This window comes from Parasteatoda tepidariorum, chromosome 7 (assembly GCF_982258835.1).
Source record: "Parasteatoda tepidariorum strain Cologne lab strain chromosome 7, Ptep-v5.0, whole genome shotgun sequence".
NCBI lineage: Eukaryota > Metazoa > Arthropoda > Arachnida > Araneae > Theridiidae > Parasteatoda > Parasteatoda tepidariorum.
Genome location: NC_141761.1, coordinates 54589541 through 54607280, shown reverse-complemented (window position 1 = coordinate 54607280; position 17740 = coordinate 54589541). Strand labels below are relative to the sequence as shown.

The window sequence follows — 17740 nt, the reverse complement described above, 5'->3', positions numbered from 1 at the left end:
GAAACAAAGAGCAAACTTCTTTGAAACTTGTTCAGTTAACTTTAAAAAATAATAATCAATTGCAATCGATAATAATACTCATTCTGTGTTTACAGGCATAAAATAATAAATGTAAATAATAATCTATATCAATTGTTGGTAAATAAGTCACTGGAAGTGCTGCTATAATATTCAAAAACTTTGCCAAAAAGACTAGTTATCTCGTCTCAAGCGCCACAACGAATATTCCTGGAAGACGAGTTATCTCGTCCTTCGTGATGAATGAGCTCAGAGAATTCTGTGTAACGCTTCTATTTCTTTCCGGCTTACTGTAAAAGAATGTTTTCATTTTATAATAAGAAATTGTTCTAATAGCATAAGAAAGTACATATGCTTCTGTGATTCATAGTTGCATTTTAATGAGTTTGATGTAAGGAAAAAGTTTGAAAAAGCAAAATGATATATAGAAGGAAATGAGTTTTATACTCTAGAAATTCTTGACTACAGGGCATAAAGTATTAAAACAATATTACTGCAACAGATTAAATAAAATACTCGTCACAATTAATAAAATACAATACATTAAATTATTTAAATAATACTATTAAAATGAATAGCAATAAACTTTAATGTAAATAAATTTTAAATTTTAAATATCATTTACTAGGCATACAAAAGAGAAAATCACAATACTAAGTATTACTTTGCTTTATTATAAAAAGAATTAATAGATGTGTAATTTTGCTTTGCAGTTACCAACCATTTTTTTACAATAACATTTTTTAATTTAAAATAAATATTAATGTAACTCGTTATGCAGTATAGAGCAAACATTTCAAATTTTAAAATAAATGCTTATAAATAAAAATAGAATCAGGAAATTAAAATGCCTTTCACTATTTGCTATTTTTATGCAACATTACTCAGATAAATCTGAAATAAATTCCTTTTGCTAATCAACTATTTAAAGTCATATTTTTATAGATTCTATGAAAGACTTGAAACCTTAGAAATTTTATATTATCCCATTTTATTTTAACGAGTCTTCCGTTAAAGCTTTAACTATCTACTTTCCTGATTTTTCAAATCTGATATTCAGTATTCCCCACAAGCTATCCTACAAGTAAAATTTCCTGCAAGCTCTATTTTATTTGTTGTAATTTTTGTAAATTTTTTTTTTGAGTGCTCCTTACACTATTGTATTAATATATATTGCTTTGGCTATATTGATACAATATCAGAAAGCACTCTTTTTTGCGGATATAATCGTGTGGGCTGATGAAAAGATTATAGTTTTCATTTTCCGGATTTTTTAAAAAAATTTCTTCCTTTTTTTCCCCCAGTTGTCTGTTATTTGTTTTCATTAATATTTCCCACCACCCCTTTTTTTTCATATGTCTATAATTTTCCTTTGTTTTCTCTTCTTTATATATAATTCTTTATATATGATAATAATTGTTCATTTTCATTATTCTTCAGTTTGCCTCAAAAATTGAACTTGATGAAAAGTGGTCAGAAATTTTAAGCTAACAGCAAAAGGAAAACAGTTTGTATAATGTGACAACTACTTTATGAAATACCTAAATAGTATTAACTCCGAATTCCAATAAAAAAAAAAACTAAGAACAGGACAAAAACAGAAAAACTCAAAAATACGATTTAATATTTTAAATATTATATTTTCCACTTTTTTTAATGATATATATATAATAAAATGCATAGAACATCTGAAGATACAGATTTGAATGAATGGATCTTGCAAATGTGAGCATTAGACATAAATTAAAGACAGTCAACTTCATTAATAAAAAGCAATTTAAATAACAGCAAGCATAGACCGTATAAACAATAAATTATTTCGTAAATATCTGTTATAAAAGATGTATACAATGATATGAAATTATTATCCGCAAATATTTTGCAAAAAAATTATTGATCAAAAAAACTGAAACATGCATATATATTTTTTATATTGAAATAAAAATGTCAAAACTTTAATATATGATCTGAAAAAATATTCCATAATTTTTTGATATTCCATAATCATCCACATTTAACACTTTCAATTTTAATAAATTTCCTTTGATAAATAATTTAAATGAATAGTATTTTATTTAAAAACGCTGAAAAACAGTTAATTTTAATGGAAAGTGTATGGAAAACATTCTAAATAGCAGTATTTTAATAATAAGTACAACAAAGTATATTTACTTATGAAAAAGTAAAACAGCGTCTTCTTCAGAAATACCATTATTAATTAAATAATCTTTTATTTCTTTTTAATTCAAAATATTAATAGACATGTTTGCTGGAAAAAAATTAAACGTAAAATCAAAGCGAAGAAAAAGCGTAGAACATAACAATTTTATTTAGATTTATTATCGTTTGCTTTCTAAAATAGAGCAATACAAATTCCAGCTTATAGCTCGAACAGAATTAAATTATAAATAACTCACTCATTCTTAAGCGAGAACCACTCAAGTAACGTTTATATCTACCACTCAAGTTTGATTGGAAACAAAGCAAGTATTTCGCTCAAATATAGATGTATTCCAATCAAGTTGAGTTTAAAAAAATTTCACTCTTTTTTTTTGAGTAGAGGAATTCCTTCTTAGAAGTAGAGGAATTCACTCTTACATTTTAAGTGTGTAACCCTACTCTGTTTGAGTTTTGCTCTAAATACATTTAGTGAAATTCATTCAAAACATTAAAATCAAACAGATTTTTTAAAAAGACTTCTATCAGGCTTAGATGAAATTTTATTGCACTATCTTTATCGCTTGAAAAATGTTTACTACTAGTATTATCATTAAAGGTATTGTGGTATTGATAACCTATTATACCAACATAGGTGTTTAATGTAAGCACGATGGTAATAAGTAGAGCCCGGATTTTGATGACCTAAAAAATCTCAACTAATGCCCTTAAAAAGTGCAAAAAAATGCCCTTAAAAAGGGCAAAAAATGCCCTTAAAAATGCAAAAATTGCGCAAAAAATGCCTTAAATAAAGTAAAAATATTGAATTAAAAAATGCTTTGCTCTTTAAAATTATTATGAGACATTTTTTAAAAAAAACAATGCAATACTTGTTCTATTAAAGTTCTATTAAAGTCATTGAAGTTTGAAAAATATGTTTTATATCCTAAAATAACAAAAAAAGGAAAATATATTGACACCAAAATATTTTTATTTTGTATAGAAACTTTAGTGGATATAACAACTTTCATCTCATAATATTACTAAATATCAGAATTACATTGGATTATTAAATGTTGTTTGATAATTTGAAATGTAAACGAGCGTCTCTTGTCTGAAAGTAAATTTTCATTCCTGCAGAAGCTTCTCTCAACGTCTACTAATGCTATAGGTGCGTACTTGAAAAAGACGGTCTCACTTACTGACAATAATTCTTGAATTTGAAAAAATTTTTGCTTCACCTGTTAATATCGTATGGATTTTCTTTATTGTTTGGAAGCCAGTGTAATAATTAAAATTGATAAAAATTGGAAAAAATTAACAAAAACTTTAAAAAATGCATTAAAATGCAAAATACGCCCCAAAATGTAAAGAAAAATGCCCTATAAATCTAAAAAATTGCTCTAAAAGACAAAAAATGTCCAAAAATGCAAATGTCATCAAAATCCGGGACTTAGTAATAAGTTTCCTCCCCCCTTCAAAAGGGATAAGTATCCTAATATCACCACACCACACATTCATTGCACCTAATAAATAACCTATATATTTTTATTATTTGTTGAATTTTCCAGCACGATTTCGTGCCATTACTTTTACCATAATATGGGTTAAAAGTTTAATTTGCGAAAATTAAGTGTAATTTAAATGTATTTTTTAAAATTTGCCCCAATTTCCCCACGATTTAATAGATAGCAACTAATATATTTTGTTAGTTATTGTTAAGTGCTCATTAATTAGGTTTATAGAAACACGCCTTTATTAACGCGTAGGAATTATTATGGCAAACACGTGGCTTCCAATACCTTTTAAAATGAGAATTCGGTGACGTCAGCATCATACATTCGAGCTTATGTAGACCAATTCAGAATTACAGATTTGTATAAAGTAGATGCACATACATACAAATAAAAATTGTGCTTTATTTATACAGATATTTTAATTAACTCAATAAATTATAAGCGTCATTGGTGTTAATAACAATATGGTGGTTTTTGTTTCCAAAAATAATGTAGTATTACTTTTCTAATAATTTTTTCTTTCAACAGATGTCATTTTTTTCCATTTCAAAAACCATTAAATTTAAATTATATTAAATTCTAATTAGATTCTAATAACTTTAAGAATACTAATTTGGTGATTAAGTTCTTCTATGCTATCACAATAACGTTATTCATTGAATTCATCTGACATAGAGAACAAGAAATAATTAAGCATTAAAGCATGGGCAAAAAACTCTTTTGTAATAAAATAAAGTTATAAGCTAGCAAATGTCTCTGATGCTGGCTTTAAAAATATTCAAAAAATGTTTATTATTGGATATGTACATAGGAAGTTATCATATTGAAATCGTGGTATTTGTCGATTCTGAAAGTAATCGGGTTCGACACACACGTGTGACGTCTTTTGCAGGTATCCAATTAAATCTGAATAAATTAAACAGTTAGGAATAATAATTTCACTTCTTTCCGAGTTGCAAACATCGAATTGAAATTCAAATAATGGCTAATGCTTCACCAAGCAGAAAAATCCATTTTGTTTTCTCTCATACTACTCGTACAATTCGTTGTGGAATGTTCCAATATCGACAAATGACCTTCTTCATGCTTTGAACTACCAGCATGCCTAACTTCATCGCTCTTGATAGGATGGTATAGGAGATTAGAAAATGTCTGGGCAATCATACATACATTTATATCTATGTATTTAGAATTTACAAAATAATGTTCTAAATAGTCAGTTTATATAATAATAGATGTATATAATTATAAATAATATATATTTTTTAATGCAAAACAACAAAATGAATTGTAATGATACAGCAAGATAAATATTTTCTTTATTATTCATCATTAATCTGTTTATTACTCATCATATTTGAACAATTTCAAAAATATTTTGAAAGAAACTAAGCACAGTTGTACATTTTTCTGAATCTTTCAATGTCACTTTTGGTCATTTCTTCTTTACGAAATGGATCTAACAATATCTTTCCGTTTTTGGCCACCATGGTGTCTTTGTCGTTCTTGGTCATGGCTTTGTTGCCATAAATCATGATGGAGTCATAGTCAAAATCATTATATAAAATATTTTGTTCCGGATTTAGCTTTATAAAGTCCTTTGCACTACCTGTGTAACGAAGCAAATATTTAAGCATCAAGATTTATTCACATTTTCTATTACAAAAGAATTTTTTAAAGGATTAATTTTTCATTCAATTAAAATGTAAAATCTAGTTACCATATATGCTGACAGTTACCATATAAATAACGTAAAAAGTATAAACTTAAGATGCAAATGTACAAAGTGACTCATCTCAAAAGCCCAGGTTATCTGAAAATTCTGATAAATACACTTGATGATTAAACTGGTTGTTATTGATTTTGAAATTGATTTCAGACGAATTCTTCATTTATCGTGAATTCAATGCTAAGTATAGCTATTGACCTACTGCGACAACGATAGCTTTTGCCAACCTCTTCTCCGTAAGTCTTGAGCCCCAATTCCAGATATGTATAAGCATTTTCGAGAGCAATTAATCTGCAATTTCTAGAAATATGGTATTATGTTAATAGGTTAAATTATTAAACAAGCTTTAGAAATGGATTATCTTGATTTCAAGCTCGATCTAAAGTTAACGTGGATGCCGCATCTAGGCAAGGATTTAAATTATTACAAGATTTTAAGCACTAATAAAAAAACATAAAAAGTTAACCGGAAATGCAAAAACATATTTAAACAAACGTGCTAATATTAATAAACTGTGACGCACATACTTGGTTTTGTTCACTAAAAAACACTAACAAATGACAAGACATCGCAAGTGAACACTGCCAAATTTTACTGATGTTACTGACTATCACAAAAAATAGTGCTTAGTAAAAAATAAACATATAATACTAATAATCACCAGGGATAAATCCTCTTGACCTCATAGAAGCAAAAATATTTAAAGTCTTTAACCTTATTGAAACCGCTATATAATTTTGGCCTTTAAAACAACTATATCACTCAGCAGAGCGATTAATGAGCAAGTTTGGTCTCTGTTCTCCAATTGCACGGTTATTAGAAATTTTCATGGATGACTTCAAGATAAAAGCTGTGAAAGCAATTTTTTGTTTGCAATCTGCTATGATGGCATTAAGCTATTTCAAAAATTAACAGAACAGCAGTTAACATAAGCATCTTTGGATCTAATATAGTGTCATATCTGTAGAGAAAACCACCGATTACACATCAACTACCATAAACGCAAACTTATATTCAGATTCATACTCAACTTTAGAAGACACTAGCAAACAGGTCGTTTTCATTCTGATAAAGAAGGAAAAACAGGAAACAATTAAGTCTGAATTAGGTAATAAGCAATGAAGAAGTAAGTAAACTTGACAGAAAGCTTGAAAACCCTGTTGGATATAGATGATTCTCGTTGAACTATAATGTAGAAAACAAATTTAATCAAAACTCTGAAACATGGTCATGGATAACACGAAGGTGAAGATGGAAATCGAATCTAAGCAAGAAAAAAAATGGGCAAGAAATTACTCTAACAGCTCTAAACTAGCACAAAATATTTGCTTATATTTTTGACAACCAACTACTGACAAATCAGTTTTTTCAGAGAAACTATCAGTACAGATTCTGCAGTACAATGCGCAACCTATAACGGATTAACTTTTGGCCTAATAATTCCCGTTCACGTTTTAATACTCAACCATAATGGTTTGAATATCCCATTTATATGTTCATTGCTAACCACATCATATCACAAGATGAAATTCCTTCTTACAATTTGTGTTTAATGAAACAGATCAAGTGATAGCGTATTATTCTTATTATCAACCAACTAATTTCTCAAAAAAACTAATATATTTTTTCCATGACAATAACATCTTGTTTAATAAAATAAAATTTATTCTTAAATTTAAAAACTAAAATGGTTGTTAAAATTAGAAATTTAACTTTGATTTTTTTCTTATCCTCTTAATGACTACTCTTAAATAATAGATATAGAATAAACACGACTAAACTGCACTCGACTAGAAATAATATATTAATCATGTTCATTAAATAGTGTCGACGATATTTAGCAAAAAACTTACATTCTCTTTGAATGCACCCTTTTTGTACGAATTTGTATTCCTTAACCCTCAAAACATAGAGGTAATAATCTGGGAAATATGGTCCAAATAGTTTGGTTTGGAGAAATCTTGAAACTTTGAACCCCTTAATGTTAATTTTTCTTTTTGAGTAATTTACCATATCTCAGAAACTATAAAGCAAATCACAAAAATTAAAAAAAAAATTGCTAAATTTTCCCATCGAGATATATTTTTATGCGAAAGAGATTTTTAAATATTCTTTTTTATCATTTTCCTTAAAAATAATCAAAAAATTTTGAATTTTAATGTAATGTAACAATTTTTTTATTATTTTAACGAATTTACTTTTATATGTTCATAACCCAGAGTCTAAACATAATCAGTTCAATAGTTTACATAATATCAAATTAAAAAGCAAAAACTAGGTGTTTTAAATTTGAAGTTGCTAGAACTATTTGACCAATTTTGTACAAATCGATAGTTCAATAGATATAGAAACTGTTCGAAAACAATGTATCGTTCGAACAATAAAATAAAAATTTCAAAAATTTTTGTACTGCGCAAAAAATTTCACGCGTGGGTATTATAGTATTTCACATACAACCCTGAATTTTTGGAGATGGTTGAATCAATATCAATTTGTAAACAACAGAAAAATTCAATGTTCTCTTTGGATTCAAAATATATAAAGCTACAAACCGCTCACCATCTTTTATGTTTTCTTCGTAGATAATCAAATGATCATCTCTGTCTGATCTGTTTTGTTCGTGATAGAATCCAAGAACATGCCCCAATTCGTGAATAACAGTTCCTACATGCCAACAACCTCTACCCAAATGTAGCAACTGTTCACCAACAACTCTACCTACGGCAGAGTTGCATCTGTAAAAGTTAAGAAATTCCATATTTTTAAAAACAGACAAAGTATGCTTTTATGTTTGCAGTACGATTACTTTTTAATGGTAACTCACTCTCCTACCTGCAGTATTTATGAAATTCCATAATCTTACATATTTTATAATTAAGTTTCAAAATAAGTTGCGCAAATATACTTTAATTTACACTTTTAGTCAAAGTTTTAATCGTAATGTGCGACAAAATTGATAAAAAAAACAACGAAAATAGCTGTAAATAACTGCTTATTATTGTTTATTTTTCAATTCATTACCGCAAAAGGAATGGATATAACTTTCGCGGTTAAGCATCGCAAATCAATATGTACAACTGCTGTCAGATTTCTGAAAAAAATAATGCTCTTAGCAAAAATAGTATGCAATTACAGCAGAAAAAATGTAATAAAATTAACGTACTGCACGGTAGAAAGACTCCTGGCAAAAAAAAAAGAATTTTGGCTGCCAATAATTTCCAGTTGCCAAAATATACGGTAATTTAAATCATCATTTTTGTATTTGCTGTTTTGAGAATATTTCATATTTCATTCAATACACTGCATTTCATCGAAATAATGTGAATCTAACGTGCTAAGGTTCAAACTTTACAACTTTATATTGGAACAACTAATTTCTTGCTGATGGCTTCTAAATCGTTAAAAGAGATTTATTTTTTTTAAACATAATTGGTTTAAGATTTCATTATTTACTAAATTTCAAATTTTGATATGGAGACTCGAACTCGTTAGGAAACTTGGTGGACAAAAATGTTACTGCTAAAAGGTTCTAATATAGGCTTACTTTACCCTGATTTTTTTAACTTTATTTAATTTTTTTTTCATTTTATTCATTTTTTTAATTATGCTGAAATGACAGTGGGATTGCATTTTGGCGTATTTATGATGAATTAATTTGCACAATTATATAATTTAAAAAACCTTGAAAAGTTAATCTTTTCACAGAACCTTAAATGTTAAGGGTCAATAACAGTTATATGAGGTGTTATTTCTTATTCTTTTACATAACAAAACACATAAAGTGATAAAGAACACAATTTTCTTTTAAAATTCAAAAGTGTTCTTCTTATATTTGTAATGAAAAAATATATAAATTCTTTAATTACTTTTTATCAGGGTCCCAAGCTAGTCGAACGTAATCTTCTTCGTCTGTCCTTTTGACGAATCGGATGCATGTATTTTTATGATATTCATTCATGGCTGTTTCTATCTTCTGCACCAGATATTCATATTTAACTAAAATGATAAAAGAAAGAAAAATATAAGAAAAACTTTCTCTTTTATACCTTTATTATACCTAAGATTCATAAGTACTAGGGGATTTTGGAAAACTCAGTACACTGTAAAAAATTTTCGGGTCAAATCATAGTATAAAATGCCAAAATTTTGCATTATCCGTAAAATTTATTTTACCCTGAATTCCATTTTTAAGAGTAACATCTAATACCGTAATTTTTACAGTTATATTTATTTAATTAGAGTTTGTCAGTGAATGTACCATAATTATTACGGGAAAAAAATACGGTATATCAGATTTTTTGTCCCGTACCGTGATCCTAAGTGACGGTATTTTCGTACTGATTCTGAATTATTTTTTTGCAGTGTACGGATAACAGACGTTTTCGTTCCGGGGAGTTATAAGATTAAGTGTTAGCGAGGAGTTTAATCTTAACCATGCTGTTTCAAAATGTGGATAATACAGATACGTTTAAGCTTGCGAATTTGTATTAAATTCTTATTTCCTCACATTTTTACATGCTTTGTATTTTACGTTCACGATTGTTTCGTACTCCGATTCAATTTTTGCAATTCCAATAATTTTTGAATTTCCAAACTCTTGATCTCTCAAAGCTTTTAAAAATAATAACCAAAAATTTATTTTTTAGTTTAATAGTTTTAATTTTCCACACCCGCTTTTAAAACTTTGACTTTTTCTTCTTTTATGGCATATAAGTTCATATTCTTTGCTATTTACACCTTGTTAAAAGTTTTAATTTCTTTAAAGAAAATTTAAAAGTTTTCTATAAGTTTCATTTTTAATTTGTAACTGAATAACTTTCCCTTTCATAACATTTTTAAGTACCCAACGCTTTCTTTTATAATACTTAAATCGAAAAGAGAATTAAAAAATAAATACAGTTTTGAGTGAAATAATAACATTTTCAGAGCTGAAGGCTGGGAACAGCCCTTATCACTATGTAAACAAATGTCTTAGGAGAGACTAATGTCAGCTTTATAATTTCTAATGAGTGAACTCCAGCTGAATTATAAAGTATGGAAAAAATTATGCAGTTCGCACTATGATGTGAACAGCTTTTTCAATCTATAATTTCTATAAAAGACTGTAAAAAACCCCTTTGATTCAACTTTAAGGCAAGTGAATAACTAAACAGCAAGTTTAAAAAAATACATTGTAGATGTACACGAGTGAGATGATTTGTAACATTTCCATATTTGGTGAAATATAACTACGCTATTTTACACCAGGGCTTGATTTTTTTTAATGAAATTTAAGAAATGGCACCCTCTGCCCCTGACAACGATAAAACGTTATTTAACTGATACATCAATCAGAAATGTTTTGCCTTCTCTACTGGAATGTATCATAATAAAATTACGAATTTTAATCACAAAAGCCAAATTCCTCACATATTATGAAATCATATTTTATTGTTAATTTTAGAAACATCATTACCAAAGCACATCGATATAATTTACCGAACTTTTTGGTGGCCCCATAGAGCCAGAAAGAATGTGAATTTTACCATATTTTAGTAGTTTTGACTACACTTTTGTCTCAGTGTAAGTTAGGTCAACACTTAATGTACGCTGTAACCGTAATATTTATTAAATTAGAGTGATTCAGAGATTTAACTATAATTATTTCCTCGGATATCCCCTGTGAGGTAGGTCAGAGTTAAGCTTCCTTTACTCAAATTATTACGGTAAAAATTAACTATAATTATTTCCTCGGAATTACTATAATTATTTACGTAAAATTTAACTATAATTATTTCCTCGGATATCCCCTGTAGGGTGAACTATAATTATTTACTCGGATATCCCCTGTGGGGTTAACCATAATTATTTTCTCGGAAACTATAATTATTTCCTCGGAATTACTATAATTATTTCCTTCGAATTATGGTATAAAAGCCTTGGCACTTTAGATGCATCTACCGTTAATAGCATTTCACGGAGAAATATTATACCGTAATTTTTATTAAATTAGAGTGATTCAGCGATTTCACTGTAATTATTTCCGCGGACATCCCCTATGAGCAGGTCAAGGTTAAGCTTCCTTTACTGAATTCTTTAATTTAAGGAAATTTTTACTATGTTAGTTTAATTCAAAAAATTTATTCCAATCACCGCTATCAACCTGGATTTAACCTCATTCCATTCAGCCCCAACAAGTTCACAAGAAACAAGACCTTAGTAGACTAGAAAACAATATTCATACAAGTATATCTCCTCCTTTACCTTTCAGAAAATTCATGATTTTTTCTGGAGATAGATTTCGGAGGAATATAATTGAACATTTCGGAGAAGGGAATATATTTCATAAAGCAGTATACAGTTCTTCCCTAACTCTTTCATAACTAAACAGCTACAAAATAGTAATCTTGTCAAAAATTATAATAAAGCAATTAAAATGGCAAAGCAAATTTGGATTTCCTAAAGTTTTTTTCTTTCTAATAAAAGGATAATTCTATTCTTAATAAAGGGTCATAAAACAAAATTTCTAAAAAATTAAAAATTTAAAAATTTGAAATTTCAAAGACAAAATTGTAAAATATTCCTAATTTAGAACCTGAAATATACAAATATTGAAAAAAACTGTTTTAAATGTGTTAGTTGAAAGTTTTCAAGTAAAAAATCTTAGTGATAAGTTTTATTTAATTTCTTCTTCTTAATAATTTCCGTAATGATTATTAAAATACTTGTAGTTGATTACATTAATATCAAAATTTACCGCACATATTAAGTTGAAATAAGATTTTTTGTTTTCAATTAAATAAATAAAAAAACCCTTTTTTTAAGTATTCGCCAATGAGTCCATATTTTCTTTATTTTAGAAGTTTGCCTTAAATAGTTTTAATAAAAAGAAATTCTTGTATATTTGCTATATTTTTCAGTGAAATAATAAAATATTATATGTAATTTAATTTAAACAAAGTAATGCTCTGCTTTATAATTGAATTAAATGTCCTATTATTAATTAGAAGGAAAATATGTGTTATATTATTAAATACAGGGAAAATAAATTCAAAAATAGACAAAATTAAAAAAAATGCCAAAACTGCGCAGCGAAAAACTAAAACAAATGTTAAAAATTCGGTATATATTTGACTTCCCTGAAAATGTATCGTGCAATATAATTACTGAAACATCTGTCAAAAAATGCAAAAATACATTAATTTAAATAGTTATCATCAATAAAAATAGCATTTGAACAAATTTAAAAGTTATTTTCTGGATATTGCAACAAAATGATATTGAGGTGATCGGGAAAAGAAAAAAAAGGTGATTATCCATCGATTATTTAACGAGCTTCTACTGACAAAATTTTAAAAAGTGCACATCAAATTAGTTTTTGTCAATTTTATCTAAAAACTTATATCCTTAAGCACATGACGCATTTTAGAATTGTCAGCACAAAGAGACTAAAGGCACTGTTTTATTAAAAATAACAATTAAGCGAGTAGACAGCAAAATAAATAAACAATAAACCAAAGAAGAATTCTTACGTAAAACGTCATCTATAACGTAAGGTACAACTGCATTTGGCCATCTATAATGGTTGCCAACAATAGCATTTCTTTCATCATCCTAGAAGAAATAATTTCTGTAAATAGCGCTTAAAACAACTTTAAATCGGGTAGTAAACTTTTAGAGTTTTCATATTAAAATTACAGTAAAATAACAGACAGCAGTCTGTCCATCTAATTAACCGTAAAGTTTACGGTAAAGAACATTTTTTTTACTTTTACAGTTTTGAAACCGTTTATAACTAGTATATTTAAAAATACCTGAATACAAAACTAAACGGGATTTTTTTTTTTTACCATTTACAACTGTCATAATTTCAAAAATGTAAAAAGGAGATTTATCTGCACATTGGAGCTGGGCTTTTAGTTAGCTAAAGGGCATTGGAATTAAGTTGTGGTTCAAAAGTGCTTTATCAAAAGTAGTTTGTAGTTTATCATATCAAGTAGTCATGTAGTTTATAATGTAGTGTTTTATCAACGTAGAATGTGGTTGAATTAGTTTATTTGGTTATTTTGCCTATCGTAAAAGAGGTGATTCTGGACTCACAGTTAGTATTTTCTCACAGTTAACAGTTTGAATACCATGTTATATATTCTTATTTGACTGTTTTGTTTGAATATGGCAAAATAACATTTAAATAAATTTTTATTTAGCGATTTTCTGAGAACTTTCTAACAGTGCATAATATATCTTCAGCAGTTAACAAAACATAATTTCTAACATATAACACAGCATAATCTATTTAAATGCATCCCAATTAGAATGAATTGAAAAATTAATTAAAAAAAGAATTTTTATGAGTGAAATTTAAATTTTTTTTGAACATGATTATAAGTACATGAAACAAAAATATAGAAACAATAATTTGAAAATTAAATTGAAAGAAATGACAAACATACCTCTTCAATATAATGCCTACATATTTTGCATATTTTGTTCAGACATTTCAAAAGAAAGTATTTTATGACAGTGACTGAATTTTTTAATAAATATAGTATAGTTAAAGAGCCAATATTTGAAATCGAGATTGCATTAAATTGGATGTACATGAAGCCTTACCTACTTTTAAAACTAAATGGAAAGATTTTAAAGTCGCTATAAAAGTTTTATTCAAATATCTAGTCTAGTTTTATTCAAGTCTAAGTGCAGACTGGTGACATATACGTTTTAATTTATGAAATATACTTATTATTTATTATTAATTTATGAAATATACTGAAATATGGGTCCTGTAATTGAAGTTCTTTTTCAAAAACTCTATTTTCACACGAAATAACTATTTTTTGCAAATAATGTTCTGTTTTTACTAATTCCTAATTGATGTTGTAGTTCATGACTTTTATAATGAGTTTTGGTTTTCTTTTTCCAGAGACCTTTATGCTAAATCGGAAAATGGAGTAAAACCACAAGATGAAAAAAAAAACACAGCTTTATGAAAGCAAATAATACTTCGATATTTTATAAATGTTTAAAATTTTACTCGGACACTACACTGCTTAAGTTAACGTGGTCAAAAATTCTATAATTTTTTAAAACTAATTTCAAATGTTTGTCTAAATGAAGTTTAGATAAATTTTCATAATGAGGAGGTATTCATAATTAAAAATCTCAGCTTTCCTTTGCATTTAAAGCACTCATACAGCGGCTTCTTCAGTTCTCCTTGGTGCAAGACTTTCGGAAAAACATTCTATAAGAGGGTGACAACATTGAGTCAGTATCTTTCGAATACTTACGAAAGTAACTCCAATCATGTCACCACCGAATAAATCAGGATCTTCCAGAGCATTTCTTGCTTCTAAAAATGAAATTTAAAAAATTATCAAGATACTTCTTATTATTTAATTTCGATTTTAGTCAAGATATGAAGTCAAAACCGCGTTTAGTCAAAATCGCATTTTCTTGCTGAATATAAGTTTTTTAATGATGATAACTTCTTAACTAGAAAATTAAATGGTTTAGAAATATTAGACTTGATTAACGTTTGGATGATTGAAATTGCTACAATTTACTTTATCTCAGCGCACAAATATATATATATATATATATATATATATATATATATATATATATATATATATATATATATATATATATATATATATATATATATATATATATATATATATATATATATATATATATATATATATATATATATATATATATATATATATATATATATATATATATATATATATATATATATATATATATATATATATATATATATATATATATATATATATATATATATATATATATATATACAAAATATATATATATATATATATATATATATATATATATATATATATATATATATATATATATATATATATATATATATATATATATATAGATATATATATATATATATATACAAAATATATATATATATATATATATATATATATAGATATATATATATATATATATACAAAATATATATATATATATATATATATATATATATATATATATATATATATATATACAAAAACAACAAAATAACTAGGAATTAAAATAAATTAACTAGGATTTAATAACTTTTTATATTAATTTACAGCATATGCATTATGGATAAATTCAAATCATATTATTAATTCGTTATATTTTTTATATATTTCATTCTTCGCATTAAATATTTCCCAAATAACTAGGAATTAACCCAAAATAACAAGTGATTCTTCTAAAAAATTGTGACTCGCAACCTTTCCCTGAAATGCCAACTTATGCAGGCACGTTTCATCTAGAACCAAGTGGCTTACCAGCTTTTTCTTAAAATTGTTAAAGAGCATTTCAAATCACGGATAAAATCAACAACGTTTACACTTTGCTAATGTGAGCTGTTTCTTAGAATTCTAATATTAAACTATAATTTAACAGAAAAAGGATCTCACAAAATTGTAGTTAAGTGATTTTTATTCTTTGCTGCTAAGTAGACACATATCAAGAAACGCAAATAAAGGAAATGCACTTTTTAGCTTAAAAAAATCTGGTTCACATCTACCTCTTGTACAAATTGTTAATGCAAATTTCCCTAAACTCTAGATGCATCTTATGATATAAACTGTTTAATACGTTTTTTTCATCATCAAAAATTGCAGAAAACGAAACATTACCTTCTGTCTGCTCAGGGCTTAGACTAATAACATTAGCTAAGGCAACGGACAACAAGCCAGCAAACAAAACAACAGTCTTCATATTTGAAGGTTTAAGGTGCATCAAACAAATTTTGAAACTATAAATTTGCATAGTGAAGCTTCCCTATTTTAAATATTTCCTTATCAAATTTTTATGGGAAAAGCCTGCTGTTAGTAAAAATGACGTTTTTCTAAAACAAACATTGCTTGATCAAAGATTTTTACTTATCAAGTAAGCAAATTGGCGCAATATTTAATTTTTTTTCTTGCATTCAATCCGAGCAGATAAAAATTAGTATTGATATTACTCATTAGTGTCTTTTTTGCATTCAAGGTGAATGAATTCACCTTCATACACGAGAATATTTACGTTATTTTTTAAATAAGTGTTAAGCTTGATATGTTTTAAATTTTTGCTGATTAATATTAGCCTAATTTAATTTATCAATAATTAAACTTTTTCAATTCATAATTTCAGATTATCCATTTAAACTATTTTTATTTATTGTCTGTGTTATTAGGCTATTTTTTTTTATTGTTTGTGCCAATTCACTGGAAAAGAAGCACAGGGTTGCAAATTGGGGAACGCAAGACACTGGAAACCCTTCATGTATTGAAGAGAATGGAGGAAATATCGTAGTGTCAACGCTGGGACTCAAACCTTCGCTCTTTCGGTCAGGGAAATTGGGGAAAAGATGACCGATTAGCCCTTTTGGCTAAAATATGTACCCATCAGTGAGAAAATAAGTCACTTCATTACGTAGGTATAGTTGGAGCTATAGAATTCAGGTTGTTTGAGTGATCTGGTTAAAATCACTTATTAAATGGTTTTTCTCACAGTTTACAATTTGAATACCAACTTATTTATTGTTATGTGGTTGTTTTTCTTAATACAGTAAGAAAACAATTAAATAAAACATTATTTAAGCATTTTTTGCTGTTATTTCTGACAGTGTATGTCTGAACTCATTGATAAAAGCGCAAACACGTATGACATGAGACTTGTCAAATCTCTGAACCCAAGACTTGTAAAAACTCTTACATTAATGGTATACACTGTTAAAGTTTTCATTCTAAAATTATGGTAAAATAACTGGCATCTGTCCGTCCATCCGATTAACCGTAAAGTTTACGGAAAATAATTTTTTTTCCTTTATGGTTTTATAACCATTTTTAAAAATATGGTTATAAAACCATGAATACAAAACTATACGGGTTTTTAACTATTTACAGCCAGCATTTTTCAAAAACGTAATAATTTTTTAACTGGACAAAGAAGTTCGGCTTTTCGTAAGGTAATGGGCATTGGGGAGTGCCGGACACTAGAAATTCTTCACGTGTTGAACGGAATGGAGGAAATATTGTAGTGTCAACACTAGGACTCGAACTCCAGTTCTGACGGTCAGGAGATAGACAGACGGATAAGCCCGCTCGGCTATGATATGTACGCAGAAGCGAAGAACTAAGTAGCTTCATTAGGTGGTTCGAGTTGGTGGAATAAAATTCGGGTTCTTTAACCGTATTGGGTTAAAGCAGTAAATAAACAGTTTTTCATAAACTTAATAGTTTGATTACCATTTTATTTATGGTTATTTGACTGTATTGATTAAATATGGTAAAATAACCATTCAATAAATTATTAT

At 27.2% G+C, this 17740-nt stretch overlaps 1 protein-coding gene across 1 annotated transcript; it reads right to left on the bottom strand.

Annotated features, from left to right (window-relative positions):
* Positions 1 to 4993: 4993 nt before the first annotated feature.
* Positions 4994 to 16190, bottom strand: LOC107451632 (astacin-like metalloprotease toxin 5). The gene is made up of 6 exons (XM_043045791.3): positions 16077 to 16190; positions 14688 to 14749; positions 12933 to 13014; positions 9288 to 9417; positions 7981 to 8156; positions 4994 to 5301 (listed from the first exon to the last, which is right to left on the bottom strand). The coding sequence occupies exons 1-6, from the start codon at positions 16177 to 16179 to the stop codon at positions 5081 to 5083; spliced, it is 774 nt and encodes a 257-aa protein (XP_042901725.2). The 5' UTR covers positions 16180 to 16190; the 3' UTR covers positions 4994 to 5080.
* Positions 16191 to 17740: the final 1550 nt, after the last annotated feature.